This window comes from Sapajus apella, unplaced genomic scaffold, assembly GCF_009761245.1.
Source record: "Sapajus apella isolate SASKATOON/1434 unplaced genomic scaffold, GSC_monkey_1.0 scaffold45, whole genome shotgun sequence".
NCBI classification, from domain to species: domain Eukaryota; kingdom Metazoa; phylum Chordata; class Mammalia; order Primates; family Cebidae; genus Sapajus; species Sapajus apella.
In genome coordinates this window covers 15,042,400-15,063,946 of record NW_022436985.1, presented here as the reverse complement: position 1 = coordinate 15,063,946, position 21,547 = coordinate 15,042,400, and the positions used below count along the sequence as shown (strand labels likewise).

Below are 21,547 nucleotides of genomic sequence, written 5' to 3'. Positions count from 1 at the left end.
ACCAAGCCTCACTAATTTTTTGTATTTTTAATAGAGATGGGGTTTCACTGTGTTAGCCAGGATGGTCTTAACCTGGTCGCTTACCTGTGTATTCTTAGCACTTAGCACATACTAGGCCCATGTCCACAAATTCGTGGAAAATGGAATTTAATCAGACACCTAAATCTCTCAGCCTGCCACTCTCCAAGCAGGTACAGAAAAGCACATCCCCAAAAGGGCTCCCTCACTGCTCTCGAATCTAAACAGAGATTTAAAACACCAATTTGCATATTCACCATCATCACAACAGTGCCTGGAGAACGTCTTTTGCACCTTAAAATACTTCATCTGTCTCATAAACCCAATTAATATCCGCCAGAAATGGCCCTGGCCAAGGGGAGACTTGGGAGATTAATTAGCGCTTCAGCTATTCAGCAAAAATGTACCTGAGTCCAAAATCTCCCTTCAACCTTTAGACTGAAGAAACACCTGGCCACCCCAGGAGGCCCCAGGGGGCCAGAGCGGACTGCTGCTTCTCCGGGGCCTGCTGCTTCCACAGCATCAGGAGAGGTCTGGGCACAGGGCCAAGGGGTGGCTTTGCTTTCAGTGTTTTGCATTCCCTCCTCCCTATGAAGACACCAGCAGTTAGAGGTGGGTCCTGGCTGGGCCTAGAAGGTTCTCTCCAGCCTCCTCACACACATATAATTGAGAGAGAGAGAAACACACCCGGGCCCTCAAGAGGAAGGCTGGAGAAGCCTCAAAATTTAAACAAGCACCAGCTAGGGCTTGAGAATCACTCACACAAAAAGAAAAAAGGACTTGGGAAGTGCATCTCCTTTCTAAGAGAAGGGAGGGGAGAGATTCAACAGCAGAAGGAAAGGAAATATCCACTTGGGTTATGCTGTGGTTTGCATGTGTCCCCCTAAGTTCCTGTGCTGGAAACTTGATTCCCAGTGCCACAGTGTCGGGAGGTAGGCCTAACGGGAGGCATCTGGGTTACTGGGCCACTGCCCTTATAAAGGAATTAATGCCATTACTGCGGAGTGGACTCGTTATGAAAGGATGAGTTGGGCTCCCTCTTGTTCTCTCTCTCACTCTCTCACTGCCCTTCCTCCATAGAATGATGCATTAACAAGACCCTCACCAAACACCAACCCCTCAACCTTGGACTTCCCAGCTTCCGGAATTATGGAAAATAAATTTCTGTTCAAGTTACCCAGTGGTATTCCGTTACAGCAACACAAAACAGACTAAGACAGACTACTGTCCTAGGTGAGGGTGGTCATCAGCCCTCATCACCCTTTGGGTGAGCAAAATCACCTGTCACATGGCCACTGTTGACAGGATGCAGGTGAGGATTAAGTCCTCCCCACCCCTCAGTTGCAGTTAATATCTAGAGCCTGGCTGTCTTTCCACCCATTTGTCAGTGGCTCAGAAACATTTACAAAGGGCCCTTGTATCTTGGGTGGCAGAGAAGACTAGATATAGGATGCCCCTAAAGACAATGTAGTCCCATAAAGAACTGAACTGTGTCTCTGGCCTGCCTGAAAAGGGGGCATGACTGATGGAGGGAAGTGTCTGCTCCTCTCCGAATGAGGTGATTATAAAGTCTCCAGAGATAAAAAGGGACCTTAGAGAAGAGCTCTATGAATCTCCATATTTAGAATTAACAAATTTGTTAGAGTACAGACATACGGCGGAAATCCAGAAATACAGTGAAATGACAGCACCAGCGTGCTTGTCCGGCTCTGGGGGTAATAACTCCTCCCGTAGCACAGCTGGTCCTTCCTGGGAAGCAGCTGCTGCAGCTAATTTAGTCCCCACGCCAATCCTAGAAAAGAAGGGTTCCTGTTGCTCTCCCAGGGTGCAGGTTAAGGTTTCTGCCCAAAGCTACTTTCTCCAGGGTCCTTTTTCACCTCTTACTTCCTAACAGCTTTTCCCCAGGCATCTAAGGGACGATCCAAGTACCTATTCCCCTCTCCACCCCCATCCTCCCCCCAGAAAACAAGTTACTCCACCCCTGCAAAGCATTCCAGGTCCTAATACTCTCCCTGTTCCTGTGAAACTCCCATGTCCTCAAGATGTCAGCCCTGTGTTGGAAGAAAATATGTGCTGAGAGCCCTTCACACCAACATGTGGGTTTCTATGGAGGGGAACACACCCACAGCTATTCACATTCCTAAAATTGCGCCTCTTGTCAACCCTAAGGAATCTGGGCTGGAATTTCAGTCACCCTAATGAAATTAGAGACACAATACAGAGTTGGGAGAGGGCGAGGTTCAACTGATGGGGACACAGCGTCACTCCCAGGCCACCTGCTCCTGGGCCTGAGTGTCTCCAACCCCCTGGGTGTAAGAACCTCCAGCAACACTTGTCAAAACGCAGATTCCTGGGTTTGGCTCCCAGAGGTACTAATTCTGTAGGTCTGGATGGAGCCCTGAAATCTTCATATTCGATATGCAGATGACTCCATGCAGACACCCACAGACCACACTGTGCGCTTCGGTACGGCTCACTCATCACTGATTCCTGCTTCTCAGTTTCCACCCCTCTTCAGCCTCTCACAGCTGTTTTTTCCAAGGACTAGAGAGGGTAGGAAAAAGGTTGCCCACAAAGTTTTCCAGGTGGACAAGGTAGCCAAAATGACCTCTGCCAATACTTCATAACTTAGTAATTTACAGATCAATTGCCTGGAATTTGCTTCAATCTAATCCAAAGGGGAAAAAATAGCTAAAGAGGACTCGGCAAGGATGCCTGACGGCATTAGACTTTCCGCTGTGCAGTAGAGAATATCAAAACTAAATTTCCAGAATTTGGACTCAGCAAGGCCAGATTAAAAAAGGAAAAAAATTAAAATTAAAAAACAAAAAAAATTATTTAAAAAAAGAAATTTCCAGATTTTTTATAACTGTGCTATGGTTATATTCTTGTTCTCAGAAAATACACACTAAAATATCTAGAGCTAAAAGGACAGGATGTCTCCAATTTATTCTCAAATGGTTCAGAAAAAAATATATATACATATACATACACACACATATATACATACACAGAGGAAATGATAAAGTAAATGGGGCAAGATGTCAACTGGTGAATCTGGATAGAGTTTACAGGAGTTCCTGGTATCATTCTTAACAACTGTTCCATGAGCCTGAAATTATACATCAAAGTAAAATGGCTACGAAGAAAAAAAATCCCCAGGTACAAGTAAGCAGGAATAACAGACTTCATTCTCTTTTTGTATGTTTAACACTTTCTAAAAATTACCTATACCATGCTTCAGGTGATGGTCTGAGTGACGCTAACCCCAGGCTAGTCCGAGAACCCAGACATGACTAATTTACAGCCTCATGGGAAAATGAATCGTGAGTGAGGGGCACATCTGAATCTGCAGAGCCGTCTTCCACACTGTGTCTTCCCAACCCCTAACACCAAAAAGAAATACCTTCGCAATTTAATCTTTACACTGTTATTTTTCTCTGATGATAAAATTAATATCAATTCTTTTTTGGGGGAGGGAATCTTATGCAAAGGCAATTGTAAACCAGAAAATAAAATCACATTTTAGATACACATTGCTTCTATCGCAAAAGGAGTTTCTATTAAGACAAGTGACTGAAAGCCCCAGAATTTAGACAGTACTCTAATGTCTTCCTTTACATGGTTTCAGAACATAAATTTAAGTCAAAATGAAAGACTGATTTTTTTTAAGTTCTCATTAAACTAGAATAGAACTGTGAAATGGACAGAAGCTAAAGATTATATGGATTACATAAGAAGAGGATGCAAATGCAGAGGTGATATTAAAAATATTTGACAACCCACAGGGTACCAGCCAATCAAAACCAGTCAGGACAGATGTAGATTTAAGCCCCGCAGCTGGGCCAGGCATTAACCCTTTAGCTCCTGGATTGTTGGGGATTCCCGGAGTACAAGGGAAGGCAGCAGCTATTCACTCTTTCAGTATTTTAACAACTAGTAGAGCCACAGTGGCGTACACTGATGGAAACCCAGCCCTGTCCATAAGGAATATTAGCTCTAACAACTGTGGCTTTTTCCAACTTTCATGGGAGCTCTGCCAAGTTAAGTGCAGATCCCGTCTATAGTCACAGGGTAGTGACTCCATTCCTCTCTTCATTCCCCCCCCCATCCCCCTCCAGCGCCAGATGACGCTGTAGGATACCAAAATATGCCACTCCAAAATACACTACTCTGGTATAAGGATTATTTTGAGCTGAAAGCAATTGAGAAAAAGCAGATACACGAAGAGCTCTCTGCCCTCCCCTTATGTGCCTAAAAGCAGGAACTAAATTTATAAAGGCAAAACGTCCTCCTCCCCTCTTTACCAGGAAAAGCAAAGGATGATCACGAAAGACAAAGTTAGATCCCTAGCAGTCTGAAGATATCAAATGAATCTACATAACAAGCCTTACTAACTAGCCTTTATCAGTTTGCCTTCTCTCAGACTCAAAGTCCTTTTCATTTGTCCTGTCACTTCTTTATAAATTTACTGTTCTTTGTTGAAAATTGGTATGTAAGCCTAATTGCCACCTATTTGGGAATGTACTCGTTCCCTGGTTATCTCCCACGTATAGGCATTATTCACACTTCCTTATAAATATCTCCTTTTGCTAATAGAGACTCCAGGACAAAACAAATGTTTTTGGGGACACTCAAGTGAGTCATAGGCTGCGAACAGAGATGAGCTTTATTGTAACTATCTGCAAAAGCTTCTTACGAACCTATCAGAGGAGTGGGTTGATAAACTACTCCATGGGACAATTACATTTTAGAAATTCATTTCTAACTTCCTGCATGAAACTTTGGAAGTAAGAATATTTTCCATTATCTACCCCTGCCTAAAGAATGGTAAGTTGGTTAGAGTACTGGGAGAAATTACAGCTGTTCCTTTGAGTTATGAGAGGGAGAAGGGTAAAGACCTGGTCCTTCTTACACAATGGGTGGCCCAGGCTGTAAGTGATTAATGACTTGTTTGTTAAATGCTTTTTGATGATGAGGAAGAGGGAAAGTTGTAAAGTTAGAGATGGCCTTTTCTACTTAGGTCATAGGCTGCATTTGTAAGCCATTGTCTCTTCAGAGAACCAAGCTAAAACCAACACAGCCCAAATAGCAAGTGTGTGACAGTGTTCATAGAATAGGTAGTGATATAGGAAGAAAACAAATTTAAACCTGATTTCTAAACTCTATTCATGTCTTGTTTTATTTTCAAGTTCATTGGTATTTGATTTCTCTATTTAAAAGGCAATCTTCAAAAACTTCCACCCCAGAAGACCCAAAAGCCACTGGGAGCAACACGGAACAAGCATTTACCTTAACTAGGCATTCTGTGTGCCTTGTTTAACTGCAAGGTTTTACACAGTGGCTATGCCACAATCCCGCGCTACACATTTTCCTGACATCTGCCCTTTAAAATAAGGTTTTCCATCCTCTCTAGCCAAAAGCTATTGTTTTGTTTCACAAAGTTAGCTCCCTCCTCCTAAGCAAGATCTTTGTTCCCAGATTGTTTGTGCAAATAAAAAGTACCTGCTGTGTGAGGTTAAGTAAGGATGCACTGGCCTCATAAATGCTCCCTTTTTAAGCAAAATCTGAGGCAAGATAACAGAAATTTGGTTGTGACTTCATCAGTGAGATTGTGTCACTTGAAAGATGCAGAAAATGACCAAACAAGAAAACGATCAGTCTGGGGAAAGTGTATCATCAAGGAGAACGTTGGTAAAGAACACATTCTAAGTCACTGGTCCCTCTTTTTTTTCTTTTTTTTTTTTTTTTAAATTCAGTTCCAGGAACCCTCCCACAGGGTGTTTAAAAATTCCCTGTGCCAAGAGTAACCTAGCGCTCTGCTGAGAAGAGCACACTGAAATGTAAAACACAGAAGCCAGACCTTTCCAGGGAATGGAGGTGACCCCAAGGAAGGGCGTGGAGAAGAGGTGCTGGCTGTCTCAGCAGCCATGCCCTCTGCTTCCTTCGAGCCAGAGCCTCTGTTTCATTTGGCTCTTTTGCCCTTGCCTCATGTGACTCTGAATGTTTCATGTGGTCTGAATGTTTGTCTTCCCTCCAAAATGCCTATGTTGAAATCCTTACCTTCAAGATGGTGGTATTAGGAGGTGGGGCTTTGGGGAGGCGATTAGGTCATGAGGATGGAACCATAAGGAATGGGATTAGTGCCCTCTAAGGCACTAAGGAAAGGCTGGTGGGCTAGACTCAGTGACACATGCCTGTAAGCCCAACACTTTGGGAGGCTGAAGTGGAAGGATTACTTGAAGCTAGGAGTTTGAGACCAGCCAGAACGACATAAAAAAATAAATAAATAAATAAATAAATAAAAAACATTGTCTACAGAAATAATAATTTAAAAAATCAACCAGGTACAGTGGCATGCACCTGTAGTCCTAGCTACTTGGGAGGCTGGGGTAGGAGGATCCCCTGAGTCCAGGAGGTCGTGGTTAGAGTGAGCTGTGAGTGCGCCACTGTACTCCAGCCTAGGCGACAGAAGAAGACCGTGTCAATCAATCAATCAATCATTTTTAAAAGGCTGGAGAGAGAAAAGACCCTTCACTATTTTTGCCATGTGAAGACACAGCAAGAAGGCCCCATTTATGAATAAGGAAGTAGGTCCTTACCAGACACCAATCTACCGATGCATTGTTTGTGGACTTCCCAGCCTCTGGAATATAAATTTTATTTATTTATTTATTTATTTATTTGCAGTCTTGCTCTGTCACCCAGGCTGGAATGCAGTGGTGTGATACTGGCTCACTGCAACCTCTGCCTCCCAGGTTCAAGCAATTCTCCTGCTTCAGCCTCATGAGTAGCTGGGATTACAAGTGCCTACCACCACACCTGGCTATTTTTAGTACAGATGGGGTTTCGACATGTTGGGCAGGCTGGTGTCAAACTCCTGACTCCAGGTGATCAGCTTGCTTTGGCATTACAGCCGTGAGCCACAAGCCACCGTGCCTGGCAAATTTCTTCTATTTAAAAGCCACTCAGTTTGTGGTATTCTGTTACAGTATCCCGAACAGATGAAGAAAGTGTCCAACCCTGATTAGGCTGAACCACCCATAGTAATCCATCCCCTTGCCAATGATTAGTTTAACAAGGGGCGCATGACACAATTGTACAAGTGAGACTTTTTTTAAATCTTGTTTTTGACAGATTGCTCCGTCACCCAGGCTGCAGTGCGGTGGCATGATCTTGGCTCATTCCAACCTCTGCCTCCTGGGTTCAAGAGTTCTCATGCCTTAGCCTCCTGAGTAGCTGGGATTACAGGTGTTCACGATCACTCCCAGCTAATTCTTGTATTTTTAGTAGCGATGGGGTTTCGTTATGTTGGCCAGTCTGGTCTGGAACTCCTGGCCTCAAGTGATCCACCCACCTCAGTCTCCCAAAGTGGTGGGATTACAGGCATAAGCTACCGTGCCCAGGAGGCCACAAGTGAGATTTAAGAGGACACCAGCTGTGAGAATCAGTTATGAGGTAACCAGGGAAGATTTTCTCTCTGATAAAATGAAACTTCAGGAAAGGGTAGCCTCTTTCTTTTTCCATAGGACATTGTTATAACTCCACGTGCTACCCGGAACTCTGGCAGCCACCTTGTAACCATGAGGAAAACTGAATGTGACAAGTCCACCACGGCAGAAAACAAACCTGCTATTTTATGCCATTGCTGGATCATCCTAAAAGTGCCCTATCTCAAGATTTCTTTATCAGTGAAATTAGAAATTTTCCTTATCTTTTAAGCCATTTGAAGCTGAATTTTGTGGTACCTGCAGCCAAAAGCATCCTAACTGATGCAATCTGCTGCACAAGTTTATAGAATGCAGCCCTCCCCTCGGGCCTCCTCACTGTTGCCAGTTCATCTGTTAAATAGACAAGCTGGATTCCCAAGGGCCATGCACAGAGTCTCCTTGTTATTTTTCCCCAGCTCTATTCATGAAAATAAAATTAATTTTCTAGTCCATGAATTAAACATTGCTGCTGCCGGCTGAAAGATTTAAGCAACAGCCTTTTGTTGACAAGAGAAGCAGGATCCCAACATGTTCTAAAATAAGCTACAAGGAGTCAGAAGGGTAGGAGGGGAAGCAAAGGGAAGAGGCCATCAAAAGGAAAAACTGCAAAATCCCACTCAAGTCCAGCTTCTCTAAATGGTCAGCCTGTGATTGAACTTGTGTGCAGATGAATCACCTGGAGATGCTGTTAAAATGCAGATAATGATTCTGTAGGGTCAGTGAGGTCTGAGATTTGTTTTTTCTAACAAGCTCCCAGGTGATGCTGATGCTGGTGGTCCGAGGACCACACTTTGAGCAGCAAGGCCCTTAAGGCTCGGGCAGCTGCAGCTGTAAGACTGTCTGCATGTTTGTTCTAAAGCCCTGGAATGTCTCCAGAGAGAAGCCTGCAGAATGCCAGGACCCAGAGCCCTCCAACCTTTCTTAGTAAGCAGCAGGCCCTGCAGCAGCCCCAACACCTGCAGAATCGGGACAGAGATGTGAAGGAGGGCAGTCCCATCTTCCCTGGAATGTGGGCTCACGGGAACCAGCTGCTAAAAGGTGGTTTCAAAGAAAGAATGAGGGGGAATGGGAAGAACCCCCTCTCCACACATGTACCTTTTAGAAGCAGGGGAAAGAGTACAGGAGGGAGGAAGGATGGGGAAGGGGGAGGGCTCTGGGTTTGGTCTCAGTTTGTGATAGCCTTAGGGTCTTTTTTGTTGTACTTAGTGTGTTTGTTTGTTAAGTAATTCTTCTTCCAGGACTGAGTCTGAGTCCGTGAAATCAAACGCCCAGCTGAGACTTTATTCCAAGCCTCCCCTCAGCTCCATGCAGCCTGAGGCAGGCGCCCAGCCCCACTTCAAGCCCACTTAAGAGTCAGGGACACTCACACTCAATGAGATGTTTGTCCCAGCGTCTTTCCTGAGTAACTTCACACATCCCACCAACAAGTGCTGCTCTAGAAATTGGGCTTGAGACTGTTCCTCCACACTAGAAATCACTGGTTTGTGCGACGGGCTGAGAGGAGGAGGTGAGAGGCGGTGGGAAGGCTGCAGGGAGCCCCGGGCAGCCTCTCTCTCCACGAACTAGACGAGGTCCGTTGAGCCTTCTCACCCCTGAGCAGAGACCTCCAGCGTGTCTCCCTCTCCACGTTACGTTCCTCTCCCTCTCCACTGTACTCACCAGCCATGCTGAACAACTGAGTTCTGGAGCTGCCCTGCCCGTCTCTCTTTCCTCGGGACCTCTGCTCAGGCTGCGATGGCAGCAGCTCCCCCAGCCTCTCCACAAACAGCCCCGCGCCTCCTGCCAGGCTCCACTCGGCTCCCACCTCTGGGGAGCCTCCCACCTGCCCCCCGAGCTGGCACTGCCTCTTGGCTCCACGGCACTCGAGAATGGATGGTGCCTTGAGGGTTGTCACGTGTGCACCTGTTTCTCCAACTGGCCTGTAAGCAGGATCCCGACATGTTCTAAAATAAGCTACAAGGAGTAGCTTCACCTGTAGGTGCCGTGGAGTCAGGGATGGTGCCAGTGCTTGGCAGGTAATAAGTAATAAATATTGTTGAATAAGGAAATCGAATAATGGTTCTCAGCCCACTGTGCATCAGAAATACCTGAACAGCTTATAAGAGAAAAAAAAAAAGGGCATCTCTTTTAGACATTCTGGTTCAGCAAGCCTGGGTAAGGGCAGGCCTAGGCTTCTGACAATTTTAAAAGCTACCCAAGTGATTCCAATGTGCCACCATTTTTGACAATCATTGGAATTTTAAAAATGATTAGTAGATGAAGGAATATGTGCCTGCATGCACAACTGTGAGGATCTCCCTCGTGGCCATTCACACATGTAGTGAACGAACAATGGGCATTTGTGAGGGAAGACAGTTGGTACCTGTTGTGTGGCCACCAATCCATTGCCAGGGGAAATAAAATCGGGGCAGGGGGTGGGGGAGGGGACTGCTGTTACCCAAGACCAGGGCTTCCTGCTTCCTGACACCCACAAGCCTTTCTTTGTCCAGGGGGCTGGCTAGACTAAGTCTCACCCTCCAAAGGAAGAGCTGAACAGAGGGAATAAGCGAAGGGAAACACTAAGAAAATGTGTGGCTGGAACAGGAAGGCTAATGTGTACTCTGTGCTGGCTTCCAGGCAAGCTTCTTACTGCACTGTTTGATTTGATTTCAGGTACAGCCTGATGCTGGTTGTACTGTTATGACACCCAAGATTGTGGCACTTCCAAAGAAGCATGAGACAGAGGAATGGGTAAATTTCATTCCAGAGACTACAGAATGTCGAAACAAATGTTCAATGAAAAAAAACAAAGCCACCTAAAAACACTTTCTTTTATAGATCCTCAAAACAACAACAGCAAAAAAAAACACAGCTGTGTCACTCTTTTGCAAATCTATCGCTGACCTTTTCCAAGTAACTATTATAATTTTATGCAACACACAAAACTAGGTAAGGTGAAAACTAAAATATTATGGCAAGATCGTGATCAAATATTTGGATTTAAAAGCTGTGCCTTACATTTGAGTCACAAGTACTCCAAGTCTGAGACAGACAAGTAAGCCCGTGCAGGTTTCCCAACCAGGCCCCTCTACCTGGGGAGGAAGTAATAGTAGATAGTATTGAGCATCTACTCTTTGGCTAACACTTTAGCACATGCCCCAGCCAGGCACAGTGATTCATGCCTGTTAACCCAGCACTTTGGGAGGCCAAGATGGGAGATCACTGGAGCCCAGGACTTCAAGACCAGCCCTGGCAACATAGCAAGACCCCTGTCTCTCCAAAAAAAAAAAAAAAAAAAAAAAAAAAAACAGCTGGGTGCAGTGGCACACACCTGTAGTCCTGGCTACTTGGGAGGCTGAGGTGGAAGGATCACTTGAACCCAGGAGGCTGGGGCTGCAGTGAGCCATGATGGCACCGCTGCACTCCAACCTAAGTGACAGGGCAAGACCTTGTCTCAAAAGAAAATACATATGCCCCAATTCTCAAATAACTGTCAGCTCAGTATTATTGTATCCATTTTACAGATGAGGAAACTGAGACTCACAAATTGTAAAGAAATGAGCCTGCAGTTGAACTAATTAGCAATGCTGGGATTCCGGCACTGGTTTCTACTCTGCAGCTCTCTTTCTCATTTCATGGCCACAGTGCAGTCGGCAGTGACCTTGATCAGTTTATTTGTTTTAAAATTGAGTGAATAATGTTAACCTCAATCTCTGGTTATACTTGTTGGGACTTAAGCCAGTAAAAGCACACTCTATTCTCTCTGGTCTAGCTACAATCCAGGCTTGGGTAAGGCTCTTAATGCTTGCCCATTTATTAAAAATGCAAGAGTTGTAACAGCAATGGGATTGGAATTACAGGCTTTGAAAGGAAGAATCATTCACTTTTCTTAGATTTTCAGTAGTTTAATTGAGCATTAAAGTTTTTTTTGAAATGATGAGTCAAAGGAAGAGGGAGGGAGAAAAACAAGTCAAAACTGAGACTCTAAGAGATTCAGAGAAATTCTGTAGCAATTGTAACTGGCTGTGCTCAAAAATCCCAAAAAAAACGCTAAAGACCAGGTGAGTTGTCAGCTGAACAAAAAGATCCCAGCTACATAACAGTGATCTTTTGGAGGAAAATAGGAGGAAGACGGAATGAAAGAGAAGGGCATGAAGGAGGAAGTACAGAAGGGATTTGTGTTCATCTCTCTTTGGGAACTTTGAGAAAGAACCCTTATTTCCAAAGCCAAATCTATCTTTTCTATGCAAGAGAGGCAGGGAAGCCAAGTTCTGTGCCGGCTTTGTGGAATTTATTGTGCTGCCGGAAGAGTTTTTTCTTCCTTCTGCTAAAGAAAAAGGGCCAGTATTAGGACCAACAGTAATAACAGTGAATAATTAACACCAGCCAAAGGACAGGCACTGTGCTCGGTGATTTACACATAGCATCTAATTTGATTCTCACAACTTCACGAGCACACAGTATTAACATGCCCATCTTAAAGGTGAGAACACTGGTTCTGAGATGAAAATTTGTGTAAAACCATTCGGCAGGTGAGAAAGTAGAAGAGTAGGGATTCACATTCAGATCTGCCTCTCTACTGAGCCTTGTTTACTCTAGAAAATCTTGGGGCAAGACAGAAGCTTGAGCCATGCATTCTTGAGGCTCCTCAACAACCTGAGGGACTTGATGGAAAAGAAGGACAATCCAGCGAAGACATCAGGACCAGATACAGTTTACCTAACACCCGGAAGACAGCTCATCTTGGGGCAAATTTCAGAATGTGACTGGTGGACCAGTGACTTCCAAGCCCCAGCTTCTACTGACCACCCTTCGCCCCACACTGCCTTGTTAATCTCCAGCACTTCACTTCCTTGCCATATGTTGAATCCCACTCAGGATGGTGCAGATGCTTCAAGCACCCAGTGGGGCACCGGAGAACCCTGAATCTGCCTTAACAATGGTCACGTTTGCCCCAAGGCAGGATAGAAGGATGGCTGACCTATCAAAGGAAACAGGAAAAATTACTGCTTTGCATGCCTGGTGCTGTCACTGAAGTCATCTCAAGAGGAAAAGAGTCACGATGTCACCATGGGACACATTTCGGGGACTCAGATGACATTTAGGGAAAAACCAGAAAAAGCCCTGATGTTTCTGAGAGCCGACAGTCAAATGTCTGGAGGCCATCAGGGGAAGCCCCGCTGGGAAGCAGCCCCAGGACCCCTAGTTCCACACCATGACCGCAGGGCCTCACTCGCTGCTCTACGCATCTTGGGATTCAGGGCATTGACTAACTGTCCCTTTGGCCAGAAACGCTCAAGCAAGCACTTTTGTGAGCTCAAGCCTTCAGTTTTTCCTCTAGCTGGAGTTTGCTTTCTGTCCTTGAAAGTCATGGACTCATTGCTGAGGACCTGGGGGCACCAAGATCATTCTGTTCTGACAGCCGGCCCACTCCGAAATCGAAAAGGGTAAGAAGGAAAAACAACATGCTCTGGCCCCAAGGAGAATTAACAACTTGATGGCTCTTTCATGGATGACATTTCACCACCCGCACACTGCACATCCAACACTTCCCCTGCTGGGTGCACTGCTAGATGCCTCTCGTTTCCAGCACAACCTCATCTGAAGCAATGGACAGGCCAAGCCTATTTCCTCTACAAGTCAGGCCCTTGAAGTGGATGAGCAGCCCACGGGGGCACGACCTTGGCCCTAATGCGACACAGAACCAGTAGGGAGGTGGTGGAAAAGGGTCTTCAGTGGGGGAAAATTTGTGGGTCACGGCACCAGGGCTTTCACTGACAGTAATCCTGAGTCAGTGGTCTCCCCAGTCCCTCTGCTTTCCCTATACACCCTAACCATCCACAGAACTGATCTTAACTGGTCTCTGATTGTCCCTCATTTCTTCCCTCAAAAGCTATTCATCAGGCTGGGTACCGAGGCTCATGCCTGTAATCCCAGTATTTTGGGAGAACTTCTTGAGCCTAGGAGTTCAAGACCAGCCTGGGCAACATGGTGTGACCCCATCTCTACAAAAAAATGAAAAAGAAAATAGCCAGGCGTGGTGTTGCACACCTGTAGCCCCAGCTACTTCGGAGGCTGCGGTGGAAGCCTTGCTTGAGCCCTGGGAACTGAGACTGCAGTGTGCTATGATCGTGCCACACTGCACTCCGGCAAGACCCTCTCTCACAAAAGAAAAAAGAAAAAAAGCAGCAGCAGCAGCAGCTATTCATCAGATAAGACCCACTGTTTGGAATGTTTCTAAGTCACAATTTTGGACCTTAAAACTACAATATCCACCACTATCTGCTATTAGTAGTAGTAATAGTAGTATTTTTTACGGAGGCAATGAAGGTAGGCAGAATTTATCCAGGGAGGTATGGGATGGGGTTTGGGACACAAAGGGGAAACCAGATTCCTGCAGTGTGTTAACTTCTCTAAGGAAGCTAAAGGAGACTAGGGTCTGGGGAGGTGTCCTCTAAGCCAAGGTCTTTCAGAACAGAGATTCTATCTTCACCACAGAGAGCGGTCTGGAAAGGGCAGAGGTGACCTGGCAAACTTGGAGAGGAGGGCCTTGTCCTTGTGGCTCCTGGCCTAATGCCAGGGTCTTGGGGCTCAGAGGCTGTAAGGAGTGGAGCCTGTGAGCCCCAGGCATGTAAGATAATATTTTAAGTGCTCAGTTTTCCCTGAGCACTCTCTGAACACCACAGCTATTAAAGATAAGCCTCAATCCCCCAGAGGCCACCGGGCTTTGAGGACCAAGCCCAGCCCTGCCCCTGGAAGCTGGGGGAGAGAGGAGCTTGTTGGAGACTCTGGGCAATAAGGGCTTTGGCTAGCAGCGTGGGAGTGTGTTCATGAAGCAACAGCAGAACATCATACAGTCTAGTCAGTTGGAGATAAGGGAAGACAGAGGGGAATTAAACCAGCACATAAAGGTGATGGTGAAAAGTGAACAGAAACGAGGTGTACTGAGAGAAGCAAAGACGAGGCAGGACATTTCCCAGAGCTGTGGGGAGACTTTTTAAAGGCTTTGGGGATCTCCAAGTCAGACCCTACCTCTCTCAGCATCCCTCAGCTCTGCTGTACCCTCCCTGAGCCACACCCCCTAAGAGGTACCCACTCTGGATAGGTTTCCTTCCAAGAGCAGGGACTGCAGGATTTCAAAGGAAGGCTTAGAACCAGTGGCCCCATTATCTACCTAGGCATTTGCAGCTGGCACTAGGCCAAAAAAGCTTTTGTAGAAAGAGGTCTTATTTTCTTCCTTCCTCTTCCCCTCTGGAAATAAAAGTAGGTTGTGTTTCTCCTGCACGCCCTTAGAGATCAGGGAAACGGGAGCTGGAAGTGCATCTTGGATTACCTAGTCAAATTCTCACTCAGCGTTATCAATGCCTGTGCCTTTTGTCCTGGTTACTGCCGCTTCAGTAAAAGAGGCCAAAGCCAGTTATTACGGCCAGGGCGACGGCGAAGCGGTTCAAAGATCAATGACTGGGGTCGTGTTGGGCGGGCACTGAGCCCTTGGGGGCCCAGGGGAAGGGGAATGGTGGTCGGCGCCTGGGTTCCCTTCCCTGCTGGCAGAAGTGGGGGTGCAAGGAAGGAGGGTGACAGGGGAGCCACAGGTGCGGAACAGACCCGCACTGGCCAGTTGGGAACAGGATTTGGAGAAGGCTCTGCACTGCCACAATCGTGCTTCGTGCTAGGGTCAGACCGCTCCCGCCATGGGCTCGGTTTGCTCACCGAGAAACTTCCGAGGGCGGAGAACTGCAAATGGGCATAGAAGACTGCGGGGTGGGCAGGGACAGTGGCCTTGGAGAGGCAAGAGGGGAACCGGTATCTTCCATCTGGTGCTCTTAAACCAAGACTCTACCCTGGTCGGGTCTCTCCTCCCCCGTCCAACTCCCTTTCTTGTCCTCATCTCTGCCCCAAGGTCCACGGCCCGCAGAGGTGATGGGGGGGGGGGATAGGAGAGCCCCCAGGGACCGCACGGGTGACACAATCACCCGCCCGTCCTCCCTCGCTGGGAGCCGATTCAGCCCGTGCTGAGCCTCTCCCTTCGCGCGCCTCTGCGCACAGCGGTGGCGCCGCAGGACTCCGGGTCCCCCGGCTCTCCATCGCGAAGCCCGCAAATGCGCTTCCTCAAGCAGATCGCCGCGGGGTAGGGGGTGCGGAAGTTGAAAATTTCGGGACAGAAACACCTGCCAGTCCCAAGGGGCGGAGAACTGGATGCCGATGGGGCGCGCGGCGGGAGACAAGAGGAGAGCGGGGGTCGCTCCTCACCGCCTGCAACCGAGCGGCCAGCGGCGACCTCGCGCGCCCCAGCGCGCCTGGCCATGGAGCCCAGGGCGCAGGGGGCGCCGGCGGGACTTACCCCAGAGCAGAGTGAGCGGCTTGGCTTTGGGGATGAGCACCAGGGAGTACACGGCCCCCAAGTGAAGCAGGCTCATCAGAACGACGTTCCTCCAGACGATATTCTGCCGCTGCCCGCGCGCGCCGGGTCTCTCTGGGCAGCTGCCCCCCTCCGAGCTTTCGAGCCCCGCACGGATTTCCTCCTTGGCGTCGCAGAAGGGGACCTTCCCCGCGTCGGCGGCCGGGCCTGGCATGGCTGGGCGAGGTGGGCGCCCGCGGCAGCAGCAGGCAGGCAGGCACTCGGCCGGCGCGGAGCTCGCGGGTGGGGGCGGGGGCTTCTGCCTTTTCCGGGGGAATTCTCCGCACGTCCCGTCCCCTCCTTCCAGCCCTTCTCCCGGGCTCCTGCGCTCTTCCCCAGGGGCTCAGCGTGGCCTAGGGATGCAGATCTCGACGGCCCGCATCTGTTGCTGGCGTATCCCCCATACCGCGGCCCGGGGTGAACTCGGCGGCGAGGAAGAGGAGGCGCGCGCGGGGCGGGAGGGGCGCGCGGCCGGGGAGGGGGCCGTGGAAACAGAGCGGGGCCGGCGACGCGGGAGGGAGCGCTCAGAGGGAGCGAGGACAAAAGCCCTGCATAGCTACAGCCAATCAGGAGCGCCCGTGAGGCTCTTAAAGAGAAAGGCGCCCCCCGGCCTCCGCGGCCGCGCTCCCCGAAGCGGGTCGGAGGAGCCCGCTGGGCTGAGCGGGAGTTGGCAGCCTTCGCCCCGGGGCGGCTCGGAGGTGGCTCCTGGGGCAGGGAGCCTGCAGAGCGGCTCACAGCGCTTCCGCTCTCATGTGTGTATGACCCCCAAAATGCCTTTTCTGGTATTCCTCCAGTCCAAAAAATCACCTTCCCAAAACTATCATCCCTTTGAGAAGACTTTTATTTCTTCTCAAGCCTCAGGCCACCTGGGTTGGAGAATTTTAAATACTTGCTTGGAGTCTCGACACTAGTTAAGGCCAGACCCACGACAAGAATCACAAGTCCCTGAGTCTGCCAGTTAGTAAGGCTCCTCCGGCCAGGGGAGGGTCGGAGGGCAGCGGCTGGTTCTTAAGTAGGCAGCTGTGGCTGACCCAGGCACACAGTAGGTGCTCAGTCTGTGCTTGTTAGGTGATGCACAGGTGGTTTGGGCCAGTTTGCTGCCATCGGTGCCCTGGCCACCCGCTCGGCCCATCCGCCGCCCACCCTGGCTCTGGTCCCTTCCCGCTAACCAGCGCACTTCCGCACCGTCTCCTTAGCCCTCGGCGAGGAACACTACCTTGAAGTCAACACCACTGAGAATCGGCTTTACAAAAAATCACCCAGAACGTTCCAAGGAAAATTAACCTATGAAAGATTTGTGTCTGCTCATTTCTCCTCTCCTAAAGCTGATGGTTTAAGAGCTCTCCAGAGAGGGCCCTAGCTACACAGGAAATGGAGGGAGGGGTGAGCTGGCAGTGTCTGAAGCAGGTGTGGCGGCACCTGCGGGCAGGCAGCAGGGGAAGAAGGCTCCGGACGGGCAGCTCTGACTTCTAGTTTTAATTGGTTGGAACCCAGCTCAACTCTCTGGGCACAGATTTCCTTACCTGGGAAGCAGAACTAGTTTCCACTCTTCCTTCCAGCTTGCAAATTCCATGAATGTGAGTTCGAAGAGGCGCCTTATGTTGACCAAAACCAGATGATTTTTAGATTAACCGTTGTTAGGAATCATTTCCAGGATTTCAAGAGAGGGAAAAAAATCTTTAAAGGTTGACTGCACGAAAGAGCCATGCATAAGCATCTTACTGTTAGCAGACCCGAGCCAGTCCCAGCAGCCAGATAAAACAATGCCCCATTTAAGCTGAAGCAACGTGTGTGGCTTGTGGAATCCAGGCGACTGAGTCAGGATTATTGTGTTGCTTCGGATGGAACTGAAATTATAAAATTTGCCTGGAGACCAGATAAATGTCAGCACTATAAAATGACCAGTGAGACAATAAAACATGAAGCTGGAGGGTGCCAGTTTCATCAGCCTGGGCTATGTAATAAACCTTTTTCTTCTCATGTTCCCTCTGCTCCCGGTACCCACCAGACCCTCATACTCCAGTGGCTCTCTAGTTCAGACTGTCCTTTCTCTCTGGGGTAGACGAGTTGCTTGGCCAAAAGCCTCTCTCTGGGTTATTGGAAAGACTCGGTACTACAAAAACCCTCATTCTAACCATTCAGTCATTTATTTGGCATTTATTGGGCACCTGCTATTTGCCAGGACTGGTGGGCACAGCGGATCCAAGGATGAATAAGGTATGATCCCGCCCCAAAAGGAGCTCCCATCTAGGAGCAAAGATGGATCAAACAAATGTAACCTCTTCACTATGACCTTGGAAGGGCAGAAAGTTACTGTCCGTTATCGAAAAAAAAATTTTTTTAAGTAGGCATCAAACTTACATACAAGGAGTCCACGGGAAGCAGCAAAATAGTTCCTTATTTCCCAACCCCGCCCCCCAAGCCCCAAGAGCCTTGTTTATTAGGTCAGCTGCTCTATCTTGAATCTATCTTGAATGACCATCTTCCTCTCTTACCTCCAGTGGGTCAGACTCTGTATGGCCAGTCATTTCACCTGGCTGTCCTCATAATGGAGATGTTTTTGTGCGTTGAGGGAGGAAGGAAGTGTTCTTTAGGTTTTTCAGATCCCACGTATAAAAGGATTGTTGAAGAAAAATGGTTCCTCCAGGTCCAGCCTCAGAGTGAAACATCTACAAGATACAAGATATACTCTTGCTGATAATAATGGTCCCCTTTAGCCTATTATGCCATCAGGGTCACTGACTCTTTTCTCTGCCTTGCCAAAGACCCTAGTATATTTTCTTAGCTTCTGGTCAAGATACCAGGAGTGGATGAGTATATACCTGTCCCAGGATGGGCACAAATGGGACAGTAACATTTATCCTGTCAAACACATAATTACCAAAAATGTGATAAGAGCTATAATAGTGCTATACCCAAGATAATGTGGAGGTGCAAAGGAGGGAGTTGTTAATTTATGCAGGAGCAGAGAGGAGGGGGAGTGATACCTGGGGAAGGACTTTTTGGAGGGGGAGAGGGTGGAGTCTTACTCTGTCACCCAGGCTGGAGTGCAGTGGTGGAATCTTGGCTCACTGCAACCGCCACCTCCCTGGTTTAAGCAATTCCTCTGCCTCAGCCTCCCAAGTAGCTGGCATTACAGGCGCAGGCCACCAAGCCTGGCTAATTCTTTTGTATTTTTAGTAGAGACAGGGTTTCAACATGTTGGCCAGACTGGTCTCGAACTCCTGACCTCAGGCAATCCGCCCTCCTCAGCCTCCCAAAGTGCTGGGATTACAGGCTAGTGAGCTACCAGACCTAGCCAGATTTTTAAAAAATATTTAATTGTAGTAAAATACATGTAACATGAAGTAGATGTAACAACATTTACCATTGTAACCACTTTTAAGTGTACATTCAGTAGTGTTATATGCACATTATTGTGCAACTGATCTCCAGAACTTTATCATCTTGCAAAAGTGAAACTTTATGTTCCTTAAACTTCCCTTTTAACCTCCATCCAGACCCTGGCAACCACTGTGCTACTTTGTTTCAATTAGTTTGACTACTTTAGATACCTCATATAAGTGAAATAATAGAGAATTTGTCTTTCTGTGACTGGCTTATTTCACTTAGCAGAATGTTTTCAAAGCTTATCCAGGTTGTATGTGTTAGAATTCCCTTCCTTTTTAAGACTGAATAATATCCTGTTGTATGGATATGAGTTTTGTTTATTTAGCCATTCATCCATCAGTGGACATTTGGATTGCGCCACCTTTTGGCTACTGGAAATAATGCTGCTATGAACATGGGTGTATAAAGATCTCTTCAGAACCCTGCTTTCAATTATTTTGGATATATATGTGTATCACGAAGTGGTATTGCTGGATCTTATGGTAATTCTATTTTAATATTTTTAGGAACTGTCATACTGTTTTCCACAGTGGCTTCACCATTTCACATTTACACCAACAGTGCCCAAGGGTTCCAGTTTCTCCAAATCTTCTCTGATACTTCTTCTGTTTTTTAGATAATAGCCATCCTAATCAGTATGGAATGATATCTCATTGTAGTTCTGATTGCCTTTCCTGAATAATTAGTGATGTTGAGAATCTTTCCATGTGCTTGTGGGTCATTTGTGTAACTTCTTTGGAGAAATGTCTATTCAAGTCCTGTGCCTACTTTTAAATAAGGTTTTTGTTGTTGTAGCTGTAGGAGTTCTTTACAGATTCTGAATATTAACCTATCAGATATATGACTTGCAAATATTTTCTTCCATTCTGTAGGTTTCCTTTTTCACTCTGTTGATTGTGTTCTTTGATGCACTGAAGTTTTTAAATTTTGATGTAGTCCAGTTTATCTGTTTTTACTTTGTCTATGCTTGTGCTTTTGGTGTCGTAGCCGAGAAATTATTGCCACATCCAATGTTATGAAGCTTTTCCTCTATATTTTAAGAGCTTTATAGTTTTAGCTATAAAACTTACATTTACATTAGGCCTTTGATACACTTTGAGTTAATTTTTGTGTATTGTGTAAGGTAAATGCCCAGCTTCATTCTTTTGCATGTAGATATCCAGTCTTCCTCACACCATTTGTTGAAGAGACTGTCCTTTCCCCCATTGAATGGTCTTGGCACCCCTGCTGAAGACCAGTTGACCACATATATAAGAGATTTTTTTTTCTTTTTTTTTTTTTTTTGGCTATTCCACTCCATTGGTCTATATGTCTGTCTTTATGCCAGTACCATATTGTTTGGATTATTGAAGCTTTGTAAAAAGTTTTGAAATCAGGAAGTTTGAGACTTCCAACTTTGCTTTTTTTTTTCCCCCAAGATTGTTTTGGCGATTTAGGGATTACTGAGATTCTATACCAGTTTTAGGAATTTTTTAGTTCTGCCAAAAGTGCTATTGAGATTTTGATAGGGATTGCAGTAAATCTGTATATAACTTTAATTAATCTTTTCATCTTAATGATATTGTCTTCCAATCCATGAACATGTCATGTGTTTTCACTTATTTATGTCTTCCTTAATTTCTCAGTAGCATTTTGTAGTTTTCCGTATACAAGTCTTTTGCCTCATTGATTAAGTTTACTGGGTAAGGTTTTTGAAAGATTGTTGTCTAATAAAAATATATCATGAGCCAGCCGGGTGTGATGGCTCACGCCTGTAATCCCAGCACTTTGGGAGGTTGAGGCGGGTGGATCAGCTGAGGTCAGGAGTGCCTGACCAACATGGTGAAACCCTGTCTCTACTAAATATACAAAAATAAGCCAGGCATGGTGGCTTGTGTCTGTAATCCCAGCTACTCAGGAGGCAGGAGAATTGCTTGAACCCGGGAGGCAGAGGCTGCAATGAGCCGAGATCACATCACTGCATTCCTGCCTTGGTGACACAGCCAAACTGTCTCAAAAAAGACAATTATGAGCCACAAATTCAAGCCACATGTGTAATTTTAATGTAGCCACATTAAAAAGGTAGAAACAGAAAATAACTTTAATAATATATTTTATTTAAATCAATATATCTAAAATATTATCTTTTCAATGTAAAATCAGTATAAAATTATTAATACATTGTATACTTTTTTCATACTATGTGTCAAAATTTCATGTTTCCACTTATAGCACAATCAGCGCACTTAATTCAGGTTAAAGACAAGTGCTTGTAGCCACACCTGGCTAATGG

The 21,547-nt window shown here is 46.7% G+C and overlaps 1 protein-coding gene across 1 annotated transcript in view; it reads right to left on the bottom strand.

Annotated features, from left to right (window-relative positions):
- SCD5 (stearoyl-CoA desaturase 5) overlaps positions 1 to 16,507 on the bottom strand; it is a 171,579-nt gene extending 155,072 nt beyond the window's left edge. The window contains exon 1 of the mRNA XM_032239780.1: positions 15,829 to 16,507. Within this exon, the coding sequence (XP_032095671.1) occupies positions 15,829 to 16,060 (232 nt within the window). The 5' untranslated portion in view covers positions 16,061 to 16,507. The remainder of the gene's footprint in view (positions 1 to 15,828) is intronic.
- Positions 16,508 to 21,547: the final 5,040 nt, after the last annotated feature.